Source organism: Aotus nancymaae, unplaced genomic scaffold (genome assembly GCF_030222135.1).
Source record: "Aotus nancymaae isolate 86718 unplaced genomic scaffold, 86718_ANA_hifiasm-v0.15.2.pri h1tg000019l, whole genome shotgun sequence".
In the NCBI taxonomy this organism is placed as follows: domain Eukaryota; kingdom Metazoa; phylum Chordata; class Mammalia; order Primates; family Aotidae; genus Aotus; species Aotus nancymaae.
This window is the reverse complement of record NW_026988431.1, coordinates 36,845,828-36,866,882: the sequence shown is the minus strand read 5'-3', so window position 1 is coordinate 36,866,882 and position 21,055 is coordinate 36,845,828. Positions and strand designations below refer to the sequence as shown.

Below are 21,055 nucleotides of genomic sequence, written 5' to 3'. Positions count from 1 at the left end.
CTTCAAGTAAAAAATGGTATAAACATGAGTCAGCAAACTTTTTCTGTAAAGAGTCAGATAGTAAACATTTTAGGCCTTGTGGGCCAGATGGTCTCTATCACAACTTCCGAACTCTGCAGTTAGAGTGTGAAAGCAATCATTAGAATAGATGTGGCTATGTTCCAGTAAAACTTTATTTACAAAAAGAGGCAGAACTCCATAGTTTGTCAACCCCTTTTAAAAAAAAAAAAATTTGCTAACTTTCATTCGCATTCAGTTGCTTGACCCTTCAGCCAGCTTTAGAAAGCTTTTTGTTTTGTAAACACTGAAAGATAAGGCAACAACTCTAAAATTTTTGCCTGGCAGTTCAAAACTTAAACTGAAAGCCCTTTTTAAAATTCTTGTTAAAAGTATTTTACTTGTTTAGACTAAGCTCTGGAGAAGGTCAACTTCCTAGACAGAGAATTTCATAGACATATATATTCTCTCTTTTTAGACAATGACCATTTGCCAAGTAAAATTATCTAATGGCTTACTGGTACATGGGCCACAGTGCCACTCTGAAAATGAAGCCAAGGAGAAAGCTGCACTTTTTGCTTTACAACAGTTGGTAAGAACTGTCCATGACTTCTCTGTTAAATTTTTTATTAGTCTCTATAGAAAGTTTGCATTGTGTTGTCTTATAATTTTTAAATACTTCCACAGGGCTCCTTAGGTATGAATTTCCCTTTGCCTTCACCTGTATTTGCAAATTATCCTTCTGCTGTACCACCCGGAACCATTCCTCCAGTTTTTCCCCAAGCTACTGGTAAGATGTTTTTCATTTATAAGTATTTGTCATTGAGTTGTTATTTTTACTAAGCTCTTTTAAAAAGCATCATCACTTTTAAAAAATCAAAAATATACTTAAATATCTAGGAATGTAAGAAGAAATTGTGAGAAAGCCTAAAGCCAGAGCCTGCAAATTCATCTAGAAATACCATTCTCTTCTTCCAGCCTCTGATATGGCTAGAGTAGTAAGAGGAGGTTCTTTGAGTGGGCAGGCCCTTATTCTCCAATAGCTGCTAACAGATAAATTTGGGTTTATGTTAGACACCAAAAGGTAAAAAAAAAAATCATGTAATTTATTCAGGACTGTATTTTTTTTTTTTTTTTTTTTTTTTTGAGACAGAGTTTCGCTCTTGTTACCCAGACTGGAGTGCAATGGCGCGATCTCGGCTCACCGCAACCTCCGCCTCCTGGGTTCAGGCAATTCTCCTGCCTCAGCCTCCTGAGTAGCTGGGATTACAGGCACGCGCCACCATGCCCAGCTAATTTTTTGTATTTTTAGTAGAGACGGGGTTTCACCATGTTGACCAGGATGGTCTCGATCTCTTGACCTCATGATCCACCCGCCTCGGCCTCCCAAAGTGCTGGGATTACAGGCGTGAGCCACCGCCCGCCTGGACTGTATTTTCTTATTTGCAGTAGTCTATATCCAAAATCTTGTTGAGACTAACATTTTATAATTCTAAATCTTAAGTTCAGAGATTTTCTAAATCACTCAGCCTTTTTACTAATAGCAGTTGGCTTCCCCATATCTTTATTATTGTTTTAAAGCCAATAATTTATTTAAGTTTAGAAAATCACTTTTCTGCATCTACTGCCAGGTAATACTCCAGGAATTCTAAATATCTAATCCTCACAGTAAGCATTGGAAGGGTTAATAATACTGGTTAAATTTACCACATGCAGTTATCTCTTCTCATTAAACTGAATAATAAAAGATTTCAAAAGTGTAAATATACGAGGACAAAGAGATAGGAGCAATATCAGCAGATTAGAGGTTTGAAAAGAGTTTGTGTTGAGAAAAACAACTGAAGAAGTAACCATTTTAGCAGAGCAAAGTTAAAAGCTACAAGCTAAAGTGCCTGTAGAAGAGATTGCAAATGAGCATAAGCATGGGAGTATCAGGCAGAGTAGAGAATGAAATGTGAGACTGAAAATACAGAGATTAAATAAAAGTTCCCCTTTCCTCATCCTATTCTCAGATTGTAGCCAGCCATGCCCTTCTCCCCAGATAGGAAATTGGAGGATGTTTCCTTTTTCTTTTTTTTTTTTTAAGATGGGGTTTCACCCTGTTGGTCAGGCTGGTCTGATCACCCGACCTCAGGTGATCCACTCGCCTTGGCCTCCAAAGTGCTTGGATTACAGATGTGAGCCACCACGCCTGGCTGGATGTTTCTTTTATAAAATAAATGTATCAAAAATTTATTGACTTCCAAGGAAAAGACCTACCAAGTTTTAGAGAGTGTCCCAACCAAAAGCCTGGCTCACTAACCAGTCATCCTAGAGTAAAGCCCTCAAATCATCTAGTGGCCTAGCCCTTCTCCTTCCCCACATAGACACTGCTTCTCATCACAGCCTTAATGTCTCCCTCTTTAATATGTATAAATACTAGACCATGAAAAGGAAAATCTGTAAAATGAAAGAAAGTTAAAATAAGAAATGAAAAGTACCTGGAAACAGAGATAATGTAGGAAATCAGAAAACTGCAAAGACAGCTATAATTAATATCTTTAGTGAAATAAAATAGTATTGCAATCAAAAAATAAGAACAAGATTCAATGAAAAAAGAATAATTAGAGAACAAGTAAGATTTTAAAATTTAGCAGATAAAGTCCTAGTAAAGCCAAAGAAGATAAAAGCTGTAAAATAAGAAAGAACACAGATTTAGGGCACAGATCCAGCTCCCACCTTATTGGAGTTCCAGAAAAAGTGATCCGTGATTAGGGAAAGGAGATTAAGTGTCAAAAAGAAAAAAGAAAGTTTTCTAAAACAAAACTATACATCTCTCAACTAAAAGAGCCACAAAATGTTAAGCACAGTGAATAAAGACACAGCTTATCTTCAGATTCTGAATACTAATGATAAAAAAATGGTCCTAAGACATTCAGAGAAGAGAGGAAATACAGTATATATAAAAGATCAAGAATTAGAATGGTACTGCACTATTGAACAGTGCCTAGAAGCCAGAAAGCATTGAATACCTCAAAACCCTGAGGCAGAATGAGTTTCATCCTAAATTCTGCCTCAGGGTTTTTTGAGGTATTCTCTGCCAAACTGTGAATCTAGTACAAAGGAGAAATAAAGATATTTTCAGATATGCAAATTTCTTTTTTTTTTTTATTTTTTTGCACACAGAAAATAATTCAATTCCAATGCAGCAAATTTATTTCTTATGCGCCTTTTTTTTTCCTATGAAGTGACAACGTCTCACTATGTTGTCCGAGCTAAAGTCCTGGGCTCAAGCAATCCTCCCACTTCAGCCTTTGAAAATGCCAAGATTACAAGCATGAGCCATCATGCCTTGCTTACCCTTTCTTAAGAACCTACTGAATTATATGTTCCAAAAAAACAGAGCAGTAGTTTGAAACCAAAATAACAAATTATAGATCTAGTGTAGTTATACAATGAGTGGAAATCCCAGGATGCCAGCTGCTCAGCGGGTCTAGAAAGTGACTAGTCCCAACTAGAGAGGCAGAGGGGAGTCTTGGCAGTAAGGAAGGTTATTAATAGAGGAGCAAAAGGAAAACATTAAGGATAAGTACAGAGAAGACTAAACAGCTTTTTTTTTTTGAGACAGAGTCTCACTCCGTCACCAGGCGCCAGACTGGAGTGCAGTGGCACAACCTCCGCTCACTAAGCAGCTTTTATTATATTTTTCCTAAAGAATTGATAAGAGCAGGACTAAGCTTTTAAAAAATAATTATTAGAGTGGGCAACATGGTGAAACAGCCTGGGCAACATGATAAAACAGCGTCTCTACAAAAGTCACAAAAGTAGCCAGGCATGGTGGCATGCAACTGTAGTCCCAGCTACTTGGGAGGCTGAGGCAGGAGGATCACTTGAGCCTGGGAGGTCAAGGCTGCAGTGAGTTGTGATCGTGCCACTGCACCCCAGCCTGAATGACAGAATGAGACCTGTCTCTTAAAAAAAACATAATTAATTCCTAACTCAAGTAAAAACAAAAGGTTTTACAAGAAAAGAAACATTGGCTGTGAACAGTGGCTCACACCTGTAATTCCAGCAGTTTGGGAGGCTGAGGCGGGCAGATCATGAGATCAGGAGTTTGAGACCAGCCTGTCCAACATGGTGAAACTCCTTGTCTACTAAAAATACAAAAAAATTAGCCAGGCATGGTGGTGCGCACCTATAATCCCAGCTACTCGGGAGGCTGAGGCAGGAGAATTGCTTGAACCTGGGAGGTGGAAGTTTCAGTGAGCCAAGATAACACCACTGCACTCCAGCCTGAGCAACAGAGACTCCATCTCAAAAAAAAAAAAAGAAAAGAAACATAATCAGATTACCCAGTTTGGCTCTGCACTGATAATATTTACATAGCCACATATCACAAATAGATAACACTGCTTGTATATTTAAACAAATGATGTAATAAACTTACATTGAGGGTACAGGGTAAATAGTGAGGGGTAATGCAAAACTGAATTTTGATATATTTAAATAGGAAGTCAGATCTAAAAATGCCTAAAGTTAATAAATTTTTAACAAGTAGCATAAGCAAATTATGGAACAGTGTGGAAATAAATATCTAAAACAGTTCAACCTGGAGTAGAACAGATGTCTGCTGTTTTCTGTTGAAAATCTTTTTTAGGCCAGGTGTGGTGGCTCACACCTGTAATCCTAGCACTTTGGGAGGCCAAAGCAGGCGGATCACTTAAGGTCAGGAGTTCAAGACCAGCCTGACCAACACGGCAAAACCCCATCTCTGTTGTTAAAAATACGAAAATTCAAAAATTAGCTGGGTGGGTGTGGTGGCACATACCTGTAGTCCCAGCTGCTCAGGAGGCTGAGGCAGGAGAATTGCTTGAATCCAGGAGGCTGAGGTTGCAGTGCGCCGCAGTCGCCTCACTATACTCCAGCCTGGGTGACAAAGCTAGACTCTGTCTCAAAAAAAGAAAAAAGAAAATCTATTTTAGTAATACAATGTGTATATAGTATTTTGATTTTTTTTTTTAATGTAATTTAGCATTCTGATATTCAAAATCCAAGTCTGAGCCAGGTATAGCGGCTCACGCCTGCAGAACTGGTGTCTGTAATGGCTCACGTCTGTAATCCCAGCACTTTGGAAGGCCTGTCTCAAGAAAAGCCCCAAAAACCCAAACCAAAACAAAACAAAACATTGTTTATACAGTCAAAGGAATCCCAGTGCAGTACAGTAACAAAAGCATGGGCTTTGAAAACAGACAGCTGGGTGTTGTGGCTCATGCCTGTAATCCTAGCACTTTGAGAGGCTTAGATGGGAGGATCACTAGAGCCATGAGTTCGACTCTATATTTTGTCAGTACAAAAAAGAGAAAAAATTAACTAAGCATGGTGGCAGGTACCTGTAGTTCCAGCTACTTGGGAAACTGAGGCAGGAAGCTCAGTTGAGCCTGTGAGGCAGAGGCTGCAGTGAGCCAAGATTGTGCCACTGCACTCCATCCTAGGTGACGGAGTAAGACCCTGTCTCAAAGAAAAAAAAGGACAACACCACGACAGACTTAGATTTTTTTTTTTTTTTTTTTTTTGAGACAGAGTCTCACTCTGTCGCCCAGGCTGGAGTGCAGTGGCATGATCAGGGCTTACTGCAGCCTCAACCTCCTTGGGCTCAGTTGATCTTCCTACCTCTGCCTCCCAAGTGGCTGGGACTACAGCACATGCCATCACACCTGGCTAATTTTTATATCTTTTTGTTGAGACAGGGTTTTCACCATGTTGTTCTGGCTGGTCCCAAACCCTGGGCTCAAGCGATCTACCGGCCTTGGCCTCCCAAAGTACCAGGATTATAGGCATGAACCACTGGGCCCGGCCAACAATGTTTTAGTCAGAAAGTTTTCATGACATAATGGATCTGATGCTTTTATATATAGCTCAGTGTAGTAGTATCCCCATAACTTGTAAAGTCTAATTTGACTGCTGCTGCTTCACATTCAAGAATGAATACAGTAGCTATGTATAGATTAATTTTAAGTAATTAGTAGGTGTAGAGTGCCTAAAAATTTGCACACAAACTTCTCTAAAAAAGAATTTATCTTACGATAATATATTTTTTAAAAGGAATGATTGTTATACCCATTTATTACTGCTATTTTAAGCTTTTCATGTCGATTAGTTTATTCAAATCTACAAATAATTCTAAGGTTATAATTGGGATGCTTTTGGTCCTATAAAGGTGTTCTCCAAATATTCCAGTTAAAATATAAATGCCAAGAGATTTGAAGGTTAATCAGCAGAGAACATCTTAAGCATTAGATTAATATTTTAAAGTTATTTTGTATGTTTCTATTTTATGGTATAAAACAATTTTTATGATATAAAGTGTCCCAGTTGAGGAATATGTATTTCATATTTATAACGATGATTTCTTGGGGGAAATTACAGAGTTGACCATTATAAGATTAGCATAGCATCTTTTTTTTTTTTTTTTTTTTTTGAGGCGGAGTTTCGCTCTTGTTACCGAGGCTGGAGTGCAATGGTGCGATCTCGGCTCACCGCAACCTCCGCCTCCTGGGTTCAGGCAATTCTCCTGCCTCAGCCTCCTGAGTAGCTGGGATTACAGGCACGCGCCACCATGCCCAGCTAATTTTTTGTATTAGTAGAGACGGGGTTTCACCGTGTTGACCAGGATGGTCTCGATCTCTTGACCTTGTGATCCACCCGCCTCGGCCTCCCAAAGTGCTGGGATTACAGGCTTGAGCCACCGTGCCCGGCCCAGCATAGCATCTTTTAAATGGACCTTCTTAGCATTGTGACTCCCACCAAAGTTGCTTGTAGATAGTTTCAAGACCAAATTTTCTACTTTTCTTTTCTTTTTTGAGACAAGGTCTCACTCTGTCACCCAAATTAGAGTGCAGTGACACAATCTTGGCTCATTGCAACCTCTGCCTCCCAGGTTCAAGCGATCCTTGCACATGAGCCTCCCGAGTCACTGGGACCACAGGCACACACCATGCCTGGCATCCCAAAGTGCTGGGATTACAGGCATGAGTGCAGCTGGCCTAATTTTCTGAATCTTATTAGTGTTTTTCATATTAAAAGTTTTCCTCCTCTTAGAATTTGCGTATCTGTATTTCATAACACTGAAATATTATTCTCCCCTGATCCAAAAATGTTTTAAGTAGCTGAATTTTAATTAAGATATATTATTGTACAGGTCTGGCTGCTTTTTTATTTCTATGAAAAGATTTGAACATAGTACATACCTTCTTCAGTGGCAGTATGCTGGTGTCTTGATTGTCACTGTTTGATATCGTAGTTTTCAAATGCTGCACTGGTACAGGCGGTCTGCATAAGAATCACCTGTGGAGCTTAATACCAACTCCAGGGCCCCTCAGAGTCTGGCTTACTAGGCCTGAGGCCCTGCCCAGGAATCTGTATTTCATAAGCTCCTCAAGTGACTCAGATATACAAATTAGGTTTAGAACCCATTGGTTGAATACATTTTTAATAAGAAACACAGTGTAAATGAAAAAACTTCTTGACTTACAAATATTAAAATAGAGAAAAGAAAGATTCTGCCTGTCATATGAAAGTGATGAGATTTCAGGACTTGAGCTTTTTTGGTTTTTTTGTAGGCTGGGATCACTATGGAAGCAACTTAGCATTGGGGGCAGGTGAGATCCTTAAGATTTCTCTCTTTGTGCCCAAGCCTTTCTCTCCCAAGGGACAGTTTCTTGACCCTTTTATTATTTTTAGAAATGTCATTGCAAATATTCCTAAAATTTGTATCAGCATGTGGTATTACTAGTATTACTCTCCTTTGCAGGCCAGTGTGATGATAAATTCATTTCTGTAGATAGTCCGCATCGTCCTAGGAAGGGATCCTGAGGTTGAATGTTGTAAGCAAGAGTAATTATAAGTTAAGTAAGTGTAGGCCTTTTGTCAAAGGGAAAAAAAAAAGCCCAAAAAGGCTAGCAGAAGGAGGTCTCAAATTTCAGAGCTTTGATGATATCATTTCACTAAAAGAAAAATTTTTCTTGATTTTCTACAGCTAATATAATGCCTTCATCATCTCATCTCTTTGGCTCAGTGCCATGGGGACCACCAGTGCCAGTTCCTGGGAAGCCCTTCCATCATACTTTATATTCTGGGACCGTGCCCGTGGCTGGGGGAATGCCAGGAGGTGTGCACAATCAGTTTATACCTCTGCAGGTGAGAAAAAAAATAATATTTTAAAGAGAATTACTTGTTTAATGCTGAAAGACTATTGATAAACATTTTTTTATTCAGTTGACTTAGTGCCAACTGGAAGTTCAGTACTAGTATGGGTAGTAAGAAGGCAATGGTTGACAAGTCTGACCTGTCCCTACTCTCTGATTTTGTGTTCTAATAAATGATAATTGTACCAAGGAATAATATGCCATTCTAATACAGAATGATTAAAATCAGGAATATAAATAAAATCAGAAGTATTTTTAAAATATTTAACCTATGGAGAATTGTATTTATTTGGTTTTTATTATTTTTTATTTTATTAATTAATTAATTTTTTGGAGACAAGATCTCACTCTGTATCCCCGGCTGGAGTGTAGCCCATGCACAATCTCAGCTCCCTGCAGCCTCGACCTCCTGGGCTCAAGTGATCCTCCCACCTTAGACTCCCAAGTACCTGACGCTACAGGCATGTGCCACCATGCCTGTCTAGTTTTTGTAATTTTTTCGTAGAGATGGGGTTTTGCCATGTTGCCCAGAGCAGGTCTCGAACTCCTGATCTCTAACAATCTACCTGCCTCAGCCTCCCAAAGTGCTAGGATTACAGCTGTGAGCATACCATGCCCAGTCCAAGAATTTTAAATATTTTTATTTTAACTAAGTTCTTTGAATTACCGAAGTCTTCCTTGGAAATTATAAGTGGAAGTCACAGATCAGCTGTGATTGACAAATATTAACAGCATGCATGGTTTATGGTAATTTCCAACATTGGCTATTTTTTTGCCTGCATTTTATTATTGATGCTTTTATTCCTAACAGGTTACTAAAAAAAGGGTTGCAAACAAAAAGAACTTTGAGAATAAGGAAGCCCAGTGTTCCCAAGCCACTCCTGTTCAGACTAGCCAGCCAGATTCTTCCAATACTGTCAAAGTAAGTCCACAGGAGAGCTCATCAGCTTCTTTAAAGTCCTCTCAGATTGCTCAACCCACATCTTCTTTTCAAGTTGAAACTGCCTCACAAGGCCATGGTGTATCTCACCATAAGCCAACACCAAGCTCTTCTTCAAGAAGAAAATCAAGAAAACTGGCTGTCAATTTTGGTGTTTCTAAACCTTCTGAATAAATTTGGCTTTTGGAATTAAGTTATTTCTTCTCTTTCCATCTACCTTTTTACAAATCCATATCTGTATCTCATAAAAATTAGAATGTACTATTTTAAAATAATATGTGTAAATTGAAATTTTTTCATTTTTAAGTTATTAGGCACTTTTCATGCTGTTTAAAAGATTGTATCAAATTGTGCACTTTAAGTATGTACAATTTGTTGTACGTCAATTATACCTCAACAAATCTGTAAAAAAAAAAAAAAAAAAGACTAAATTAAACCTTGTATTAAAATAATATTATAGTATCAGTGGACTAAACATTAAAATGAACCACTCTAATCATTGGCCTCACCATTAAAGCATCCTGAACTATGAATTAGGCATCAGTTAGCAATAATAAGCATTTTTTACACTATCATTGAGGAATAATTACACGGAGCATGAAATTTGGGCCTCCAGTATTACTTACTGAATGTGGATTTTATTTCTCTTTTTAATGATGTAAGACAGTTGTCAGGAGAATGGCTCTTATTTATGTGTATTTTAACTTACGCTTCGTTGTCTCTGATGGTCCTTTAGACCTGCTGTGAAAGGATCACATTTGTTGTGGTGCTGCCAGTTTTGCTTTATTCTAAATTTTGTACCAAAGCAACTTTAGAATACTATTCAGAATATTTCATCTAACTGCTTAGAACTATAAATAGCATTCTGAATTTGAGTAAGTACGATTTTTTAGATTACTCAAGAACCAGCATTAGTAATTTCTAATAAAATTGTTTCAGAATCTACAGGGTACAATGATTACAAATTAATCTTCTAATAAAATATGAAATATTAGTCAAGTTAATTAAAATAAATTGTATTCTTTTGTATGGCTTTTTTTTAAATGCCAAGAAACAATTTATTATAGAGAGAAGAAAAATTTCTCATCCAAAATGTAGAAATCTGTACAACTTTGCCACAATCAATATACATGAACTGTACAAATTTACACCAGTTCATAATTTACCAAATAAAAGATGACTAACAAAGTTCACAAAATAGATGGTGGTTTGTGGAAAAGACTTTTACCCAATTAAGTACAGGGAAAGATACAAACCAGACCTCCACTTTCTAAAAATAAGAAGTTTACTTAGTCTAAGAAAAATACAAGCTAGCAAATGTACAGAGAGCTGGCTGGTGCTAACACCAACCACAGTTGAGACAGTGTCTTTTTTAAAGCCTGTTGCCATGGCAGATTCTGGTCACTTGCTACTTTCAAGGCCAAAAACACAATACAAGGTCTGACCATTTCCCCATGTCATGCTTACTAGTTTGTCTTTATGTACATTTATACATATTTAAGTGCTAGGAAAAAGTCTGGTAAAATTTCCAGTACTATCATGTTTGAAACGTTTAGCTTTCCTATTGAGCTGCCAAAAAGGTTAACAATAACAATTTTAAAGTGTAATAGTGCAAATTCCTCTGCGAGATTTACTGCAGAGAAAGATTCTTTGAAATACAGATTTTCTTTAAAGGGATTGATGTAAAAATTGAGCTATGTCTGCGAGAAACTGAAACCACCCTAGGACTTCCCTCCCTGGCAAATAAAGTGATCATTTACTTGGACTCACAGGCTATTAAAATAATCATTGAAAAGTACTGTCCAAACTATGGCACTGTCACTTAAAAATTTTTTTTTACCACTCTATCTTGTGCCAGATCTTCACAGCTGTGACATGGTTTAAATTCCATAATCCATCCCCAAGAGGAGCCCGCCCAAAGCAAAAATCAAATTTGTCCATCATTATAAGATGACCCATCCATAGACTGTATCTTAACCTGATACAGTCATCATATTGTAGTTTTTATTTGCTTACTTGACATTTTATGAGAGCTTCATAGTTGGTCGATACGTAGTGCTTCTTGGGGCTGAAGAAATTCTAATTGTTTTTTAAGTTCCAAGGTGTGCTACGATATAGGAGACACAGTCATCAGTTTGTGATATACATTATTTACTGCCTATTTCATTCTAATTCTATATTTTTAGCTTTATGCTAAACTGTTCAATGATGCTAGGATTCTCTCTTTGCATGTCATATGTGAATGTGTGGTTCAAGCTGTAACCGTTGGAATTATTTTAGAATTTATGAAGATTTCTCAGCAGGACCTATGTTTTGAGATATATATATATATATATAATATATTTATTCTTTAGTTTTTGTGATATGCCTATATTTTTAAGGAAGTAAGTTATAGCATACTTTTTTAAAGGTAGGAACCACAATCTTTATATGGAGCAGCTTTTATCTGATTTTCATTTAGCTCATTGAAACCTCTGCCATGACTCAGAGTAGTCTTACTTGTTTTTTAAAATGCTGGTATTAAACTAAATGGACTCCTTTCACTAACTGCTGATTTCAGAGTTTAAATGTTAGTAGGTTATTTGTATATTAGCAGTGCCTTCAGTATAAGAGAGAAATATTCATTATCTGTCATTTATCAGTCGTATGAGTTTCCATGATTTTATTTTCTGTTATTTACATAAAATTCAGATGTTCAGATAAGATTAGTTCCCAACATTTCCTGTTCCTACTTTTAAAGTGTGTAATGTTTCATCTCAACTGTACAAATTCCATCATTGAGAAATTGATTCATTCATTATTCCTGTGTGACAGTTATATAAATAGCATGCAGCCCACATCTGTTTTACAACATAGAAGCAGTACCTGCCATCTTCTGAAAACTCCAAAGGGAAATTTTAGTAAACATCGTGCCACTAAACCCATACAGATACTTCCCCAGTATTTGAGCACAGCAAGCTGACAATTCTATACAGATAGGCAATAAAAGAGTTTTATTTTCCGGCCAGGCTCAGTGGCTCTCACCTGTAATCCCAGCACTTTGGGAGGCCAAGGCCGGCAGATCACTTGAGGTCAGGAGTTCCATCCATACAAGCCTGGCCAACATGACGAAGGCCCATCTCTACTGAAAATACAAAAATTAGCCGGGTGTGGTGGCGGGCGCCTGTAATCCCAGCTACTGGGGAGGCTGAGGCAGAAGAGTCACGTGAACCCGGGAGACGGAGGTTGCGGTGAGCTGAGATTGCACCACTGTACTCAGAGCCTGAGCAGCAGAGCAAGACTCTGTCTTAAAAAAGAAAAAAGTTTTATTTTTTTTACTTTTTTTTTAACATTATTATTCTAAAGATCAGAACTGAAAAGAGATGTAAGATAAGAGAGAGCTCCATAATGGCTGGATAGCGGTCAGGCATTCTCTGTTTTTTTCCCCTTGTAGACCTATTCCAAATGTGGGCCTAAGGTCAATGGGAGATGTGCCCTCCACGTGGAGGATGTAAGAGGCAGAGGCCATTTCTGCCCCATTATGATCTTGAGGAAGCTGGATCCGTTGATATGCCTGGACTGTAGAGTATATCTGAAAAGCAGTTGGACTTCAAGAAACTTAAAATTTTCTCTTTGAGATAGGGTGGACTAAGACCACCTCCAAAGTTTAAAAATATGCTCTTTCAGCTTAAATCTTCTGAGGACTTAGACTGTAGGGCACAGGACAAATTCCCCAAATTCCTTCGTTTCCACATAACTAGAGTACTTAAATCTATTTAAGCCTTCCTCTCTTAACTGAAACATTATTTCTAAATATTTCTGATCAGTAAGTTTTTTCTTTTTTGAGCAACTTAAGTGAATTTTAAAGATTGCTCCTTCCAGTCCCGTGTCTTTTCACATTTTCCTGCATTACCTAATAATTGCCTTAGTGTTAGAATTTGACTGAATGTATTAATTGATTTAAACATCATATAGACTAAAGTCTTAAACATCTAAGACTCAGTTGCACAAAAAAATTAAAGTCACCTCTACTGAACCTTGGTTTCCATTTAAGATTCTTCTTGCTTTTCAAAGGAATAACTAATAAAGATTGAAGGGTTTTTTCCCCGATTGGTGGGAGGGATGAAGAACTGTTGATGCAAGTTTTTCATTGTTTCTTTTCTATGATCAGATTTCTGCATTCATTTGAGATTGGTACTTCCAAACTAACCTGGATTCTTGGTTTTAATGAGAGGAGGCAGAGAGAGGGAGGCAGATGGAAGAAGGAAAACGGTTAAATAAGACATACCCAGTCACTGCATTTTTGGACCGTACTGTATCTTTCTAGCTCAAGGATAATAGGTAAACTGTAGGGTCTTTTACTCACTTATTTATCAGTTCTTTTTCTGTTAGTTGTAACTGTTCATAGTGGTTAATTTTTACCTTAGATATGAGATAGAACTGTGCAGATCTCCACTGAAGTTAATTCTGTCACACTTCTTCCCATTATTTAGAACACTTTTTTTAAAGCAACTGTACAATTTCTCAGCCTTGTGAGCTTGCTTTCTGTTTCTTAGTACCATGTTGCTTCCAAATTGTGTTTTTACTGTAAAAGACAATTTATTGTAGAGAAGAGGCTGTGAAAGACCTTCTCTATCTTTAAAAATCAATTACAGAAATTTACTTGTCATTTTTCTAAAGAAAAATCATGGTATTCAAACTGGTAGTGCTCATTATGTACATTTTGTAAGCTTTGCCAGTGAAACCATCGGTTTTGCAGGAGCTTCCTTTCGTAGTCAAGATAAAGCTTAAAATTCCAGAAATTAATATCGTTCGAACTGACTTTTTTCATATTTCTGTCAAGCTTCTCCATCACAGAAACAGTACCAAACTAACATCAGATCTCCAGAAATATGGCAGAGCAGACAGGCAGGCTGTTAAATTTCACAAACATCATAGATCCTTTTCTTAGAGAAGAAAAACATGTATAAAATAGTTTTAATGGTACAAAATGTCAACTATGTGTAGCTGCTTTTGTGTGTGTCAGTGAACCAATAATAATGCCTTGCTCAATCAATGCATTCAGCCATCTCAAGTGCAATTTGTGAAGGAGACTATGGTTTCCAAAAGATACTTTTTTTTTACGAAGTTAAACCTGTAAAAAGTTTGTTTTTGTTTTTTCCTCCATCAGTACACCAATTGCTCTTGGTTATTTCAGTAGTTGGTATGCTGTTAAGTTGTTCAGGCCAAGTAAGTTTTGTAGCTGTTTTAGTAATTTGAAGCCAAATTCTCATGCTGTTTCTCATTAAATAATAAGAATGAGAATTTGGTCAACAGTTTGCTTAATGTTCTCTCATTCCTTTTCTTATAAGGGTTTGGTGGGGAATGGGGAGGTTGTTTTGTTTTTTGGATTTTTTTAAATTTCAGCCTCAAGTATCATATTTTCTTTTCCTGTATCCAACTGCTTCTTTGAGTATTTTCATCTATTTTAATATGAGTAATAGATGGTGTGCTGTGTCATCAAAGTGTTCAGCATTTTGTTCATTTAAACAAAAGGGTAATTCATACATGTAGAGATGCATCTCTTAATTGATTTCTCACATAACTATTTTATAAGTAACTGGAATTTTTCATTAGATCTTATACAGAGAAGTATTTTATTAAAAATTCAAAAGGGAAGACTTTTATGTGCTCATTTTGTAATTTTTGTTTTTAAATGTCTTTACATTGTCTGCCAATTAAAGTGTTGTAAACTTGCATTGGAATGGACTCCCAATGTATTTTTGTGGTGTTATATAGTTATCTGTAGATTTCTAGCATGAAGTTAGCCTCACGATGCTGTGTGAAGGATTTTAAAATATGAGAGTCACTGAAAGAATTTAAACATCTGTTCATGTTAAATGCTCTATGGATTTTAATTAAAGACTTGAGAATGATTTTATAAGCTGTTTGTTCTTTTATTACTATGCTGATATCAAAAGTAGAAACATTAGTCTTTTTGCTTGTTTTTGAGACGGAGTCTTGCTCTGTTGCCCAGGCTAAAGATCTCGGCTCCCTACTGCCTCTGCCTCTCAGGTTCACGCGATTCTCGTGCCTCAGCCTTCTGAGTATTTGGGACAACAGGCACGTGCCACCATTCCTGGCTAATTTTTTTATATTATTTTTTATTTCCATAGGTTATTGGGGAACAGGTAGTGTTTAATTACATGAGTAAGTCCTTTTGTGGTGATTTGTGAGATTTTGGTTCACCCATTACCTTAGCAGTGTACACGGCATGCAATTTGTAGTCTCTTATCCCTTGCCCCCTTCCCACCCTTTCTCTCCAAGCCCCAAAGTCCACTGTGTCATTCTTATGCATTTGCATCCTCATAGCTTAGCTCCCACTTATGAGAACATACAATGTTTGGTTTTTCATTCCTGCATTACTTCACTTAGAATCATAGTCTCCATTCTCATCCAGGTCACTGCAAATGCCATTAATTCATTCCTTTTTATAGCTGAGTAGTATTCCACCATACATATGTATATATACACTCACACATGCACCACAGTTTCTTTATTCACTCCATGATTGATGGGCATTTTGGTTCATTCCACATTTTTTTTTGAGATGGAATTTTCACTCTTATCACCCAGGCTGGAGTGCAATGGCACAATCTCAGCTCACTGCAACCTCCACCTCCCAGGTTTAAGCAATTCTCCTGCCTCAGCCTCCTGAGTAGCTAGAATTACAGGTACATGCCACCATGCCCAGCTAATTTTTGTGTTTTTAGTAGAGATGGGGTTTCACCATGTTGACCAGGCTGGTCTCAAACTCCTGACTTCAGGTGATCCACCCACCTTGACCTCCCAAAGTGCTGGGATTACAGGCGTGAACCACCATGCCCAGCCCAGTTCCATGTTTCTGCAGTTGTGAAATGTGCTGCTATAAACATGCATGTGCAAGTATCTTTTTCGTATAATGGCTTCCTTTCTGCCAAGACCAGCTCAGCTGTGGAGACCCCAACCCAAGCAGCGCTGAAGGCATTAAGAAACAGACACAGATAGAGTGCAAAAGATGGGCTCAGGGGGCTCACAGCATTCCCAGCTGAGAGTCCAGAGCAGACTCTGACTCACGTATTTATTCTTTACATTCCAGTGATAAGTTTAACAAGCAGATGCTCTGTGTTCTTTCATTGATTAAAGGTAAACTAACCAGGCAACTAGTATATATATTCACTATAGGTTAAAGATAAACGAGAAAGCATTCTTTATGAGGGAACAATTGAGGTAGAGCATATCCTGTGCTCAAATAACTAGTTCATCTGCTGTGAGACATATTCATATTGTTTCCTGTTTGTTTTTTTTTTGAGACGGAGTTTCGCTCATTACCGAGGCTGGAGTGCAATGGCGCGATCTCGGCTCACCGCAACCTCTGCCACCTGGGTTCAGGCAATTCTCCTGCTTCAGCCTCCTGAGTAGCTGGGATTACAGGCACGCACCACCATGCCCAGCTAATTTTTTGTATTTTTAGTAGAGACAAGGTTTCACCATGTTGACCAGGATGGTCTCGATCTCTTGACCTCGTGATCCACCCGCCTTGGCCTACCAAAGTGCTGGGATTACAGGCGTGAGCCACCGCGCCAGGCCCTGTTTCCTGTTTTAGAATGCCTTAAGCAGTTATCTGCTTTGGGGAGCCAACTAGGTGTTCCTTGCCAGTGTTCTCAACAAACAATATGATATATCACACACATCAGAATTTGCTCTCAGCACGTTTCTTCTGGGTAGACACCCAATGGTGGGATTGCTGGATCAAATAGTAGATCTACTTTAAATTCTTTAAGGAATCTCCACACCGTTTTCCACAGTGGCTGTACTAGTTTACATTCCCACCAGCAGTGTAGAAGTATTCCCTGTTCACCACATCCACCCCAACAGCTGTAATTATTATTATTTTTTTTGACTAGGGCCATTTTTGAAGGGGTAAGGTGATATTGCATTGTGATTTTAATTTGTATTTCCCTGATCCTCAGGGATGTTGAGTATTTTTTCATATCTTTGTTGGCATTTGTATATCTTCTTTTGAGAATTTTCTGTTCATATCCTCAGCCCACTTTTTGATGTAATTATTTGTTTTTGCTCCTTGCTGATTTGTTTGAGTTTGTTGTAGATTCTGGATATTAGTCCTTTGCCAGTTGTATAGATTGGGAAGATTTTCTCCCACTCTGTGGGTTGTCTGTTTACTCTGCTGACATCCTTTTGCTGTGCAAAAACTCTTTCATTTAATTAAGTCCTAGCTATTTATCTTTGGTTTTATTGCATTTTCTTTTGGGTTCTTGGTCATGAAATCCTTGCCTAAGCCAATGTCTAGAAAGTTTTCCAATGTTACCTTCATATAAAAACTATGATTTATATAGTTTCAGGTCTTAGATTTAAGTTCCTGATCCATCTTGAGTTGATTTTTGCATAAAGTGAGAGACAAGGATCCAGTTTCGTTCTCCTACATGTGGCTAGCCAATTGTCCCAGCACCATTTGTTGAATAGGGTAACCTATCCCCACTTTATGTTTTCGTTTGCTTTGCCGAAGATCAGTTTGATGTAGGTATTCGAGTTTACTTTTGAGTTCTCTGTTCTGTTCCATTGGTCTATGTGCCTATTTTTATATCAGTAACATGCTGTTTGGGTGACTATGGCCTTATAGTATAGTTTGAAATCAGGTAATGTGATGCCTCCAGATTTGTTCTTTTCCCTTCGTCTTGCTTTGGCTATGCAGGCTCTTTTTTGGTTCCGTGTGAATTTTAGGATTTTTTTTTTAGTTCTGTGAAGTATGATGGTGGTATTTTGATGAGGATTTCAGTGAATTTGTAGATTGCTTTTGGTAGTATGGTCATTTTCACAATATAAATTCTAACCATCCATGAACATAGAATGTGTTTCCATTTGTTTGTGTAATCTGTGATTTCTTTCAACAGTGTTTTGTGGTTTTCTTTGTAGAGGTCTTCCGACTCCTTGGTTAGATATATTCCTAAGGGGTTTTTTGTTTTGTTTTGTTTTGTTGCAGCTATTGTAAAAGGGGTTGAGTACTTGATTTGATTCTCTGCATGCTTGCTGCTGTTATATAGAAGAGCTACTGATTTGTGTACATTCATTTCATATCCAGAAACTGTACTGAATTCTTTTATCAGTTCTAGGAGCTTTCTGGAGGAGTCTTTATGGATTTCTAGGAAAACAATCATGTCATCAGCAAACAGTGACAGTTTGACTTCCTCTTTACTGACTTGGATGCCCTTTATTTCTTTCTCTTGCCTGATTGCTCTGACCAGGACTTCCAATACTATGTTAAAGGGAAGTTGTGAGAGTGGACATCTTTATCTTGTTCCAGTTCTCAGAGGGAATGCTTTCAGCTTTTCCCCATTTAGTATTATGTTGACTGTGGGTTTGACATAGATGGCATTTATCATACTGAGGTAGGTCCCTTGTATGCCAATTTTGCTGAGAGTTTTAATCATAAAGGATGCTGGATTTTGTTGAATTCTTTTTCTGCATCTATTGAGATGATCATGTGATTTTGTTTTTAATTCTGTTTATGTGGTATATCACATTTATTGACTTGCCTATGTTAAACCATCCCTGCATCCCTGATATGAAACCCATTGATCATGGTGGACTATCTTTTGCATATGTTATTGGATTTGGTTAGCTAGTATTTTGTATCTATGTTCATCAGTCTGTACTTTTTTTGTTTTGGTTATGGGTGATACTGGCTTCATAGAATGATTTAAGGAGGATTCCCTCTTTCATCATCCTGTGGAATAGTGTCAATAGGATTGGTACCAATTCTCCTTTGAATGTCTAGTAGAATTCTGCTGTGAATCTGGTCCTGGACTTTTTATTACCATTTCAATCTTGCTGTTTGTTATTGATCTGTTCAGGGTATCTAATTTTTCCTGATTTAAGCTAGGTAGGTTGTAAATTTTCTCTCTCTCTCTCTCTCTCTTTCCACAAAGCAGAGAGCAAAACTTGCAGTCTTAACCAGTATTTATGGGGTTATCAGATAATGATTTCTCAATTACATTTCCTCTAGGCCACTAAGTGAAGTAAGTCATCATTTTTTTTGGCAGAAATATCACCATCTGATGTTTCTACACTGATGAACAGCAAGTAATACAAGTGACAATTACATGAATCACTTTTGATTCTGCCTTTCCTTCCCTCTTCTTCGCCTCCCAAATCCAACTGGTTCCCAAGTCCTGGTGCGTCGTTATCGCCTGTGTCTGCTCTCTGCCCTCCAGCCACATGGTTAATGCCTTCATGCACATCCTCTTCCTCTTGTATTTGGACTGTTCAAATAGTCCACTATTTTCCCTCCTTTCAGTCTTGAACCACTTCAGTCCACAAAAATAACAGTAAGAAATACTGTTCACAGATCAAGTACTTCATAAGAATTCTGTCATTTAATCCCTACTACAGTGTCACGAGAGAGGCGTTATTACCTCTGTTTTCTGGTTAAAGCTCAGGAAAGTGAAGCGACTTACCCGGGAATGCACAGATGGTGAGTGGTAAAGGCAGAATTCAAATCTACATCTGCAGGATCCCAAAGCCAGAGACCCAGTCACCAGGCAAAACTGCCTGCCTCCCCAACTCTGCTATTAGAGGCATCTCCTAAAAGGAACCTGCCCTTGCTCCTTCCTGGCTCAGAATTCTTCAATAGCACTCCATTGCCAATTGCAGTGAATCTTTTTTAAAGACACAGAATCCTTTAATCAACAAGATTCCAAGCATTATTCTTCTATGTAAAGCAGATAAAATGTAGCTGATGTGCTCAGAGCAGGTGTGGAGATCTAGCTGACTTACAATGGTAGTGCCGAGAGATGTGTGGGCTCCTACAGTTTAATGGAAGATTTTCCTTCGATTCTTCCTAAGATTGTTTGATGTTAAAGTAGTGTTAGGCAAAATGTTATGTAAAACAAAGATTCCAGCTTTCTCTTCCAGCCAGATAGAAGTCTCTCAGCGACTTTACTGCAGTTCTCCCAGGCTCGCTGCAACTTATCTTTTCCCTCTGCCCCTCTCCCAGTTCTAGACCTGAGGCTCTGGCCCTTACACTCCAGACTGCACAAGAGCAAAACTCTGTCTCCAAATAAAATAAAAGGAATCCAAATTAGTACAGAGGAAGTCAAACTGCCACTGTTGCTGACAATATGATTGTTTACCTTGAAAACCCTAAAGACTCCTCCAGAAAGCTCCTAGAACTGATAAAAGAATTCAGCAAAGTTTCCAGATACAAGATTAATGTACACAATCCAGTAGCTGTTCTATAAACCAACAGCGACCAAGCAGAGACTCAAATCAAGAACTCAACCTCTTTTATAATAGCTGCAAAAAAAAAAAAAAAAAAGTTAAAAATATGCCTAACCAAGGAAGCAAAAGATCTCTATAAGAAAAACTACAAAACACTGCTGAAAGAAATTATAGATGACACAGACAAATGGAAACACATCCCATGCTCATGGATGAATAGAATCAATATTGTGAAAATGACCATACTGCCAAAAGCAATCTACAAATTCAGTACAATTTCCATCAAAATACCACCGTCATTCTTCACAGAATTAGAAAAAAACAATTATAAAATTCATATGGAACCAAAAAAGACCCCACATAGCCAAAGAAAGACTAATTGATCTTGAACAATTGATCAGTCAATTGATCTTGGACAAAGCAAACAAAAAAAAGTGGGGAAAGGACACACGTTTCAGCAGTGGTGCTGGGATCACTGGCCAGCCACATGCAGAAGAATGAACTGGATCCTCATCTCTCACCTTATGCAAAAATCAACTGTTAGATTTAAGGACTTAAATCTAAGACCCGAAACTATAAAAATTCTAGAAGACAACATGGGAAAAACACCTTCTAGACATTGGCTTAAGCAAGGATTTCATGACCAAGAATGCAAAAGCAGATTCAATAAAATAATGATAAATAGTTAGGACTTAATTAA

The 21,055-nt window shown here is 37.9% G+C and overlaps 1 protein-coding gene across 9 annotated transcripts in view; it reads left to right on the top strand.

Moving 5' to 3' along the window:
* XRN1 (5'-3' exoribonuclease 1) overlaps positions 1-20,160 on the top strand; it is a 137,867-nt gene extending 117,707 nt beyond the window's left edge. For 5 of the 9 annotated variants that reach the window (XM_021669568.2, XM_064378770.1, XM_064378765.1 and 2 more), the window contains 5 exons: positions 476-589; positions 685-787; positions 7,596-7,634; positions 8,012-8,172; positions 8,992-10,885. In XM_021669568.2, the coding sequence (XP_021525243.1) occupies positions 476-589; positions 685-787; positions 7,596-7,634; positions 8,012-8,172; positions 8,992-9,294 (720 nt within the window). In that variant the 3' untranslated portion in view covers positions 9,295-10,885. Of the gene's footprint in view, positions 1-475; positions 590-684; positions 788-7,595; positions 7,635-8,011; positions 8,173-8,991; positions 10,886-12,128; positions 15,023-20,131 lie in introns of those variants that run through there. The other 4 variants (XM_021669569.2, XM_064378766.1, XM_064378771.1 and 1 more) reach the window with 3 other exon arrangements.
* Positions 20,161-21,055: the final 895 nt, after the last annotated feature.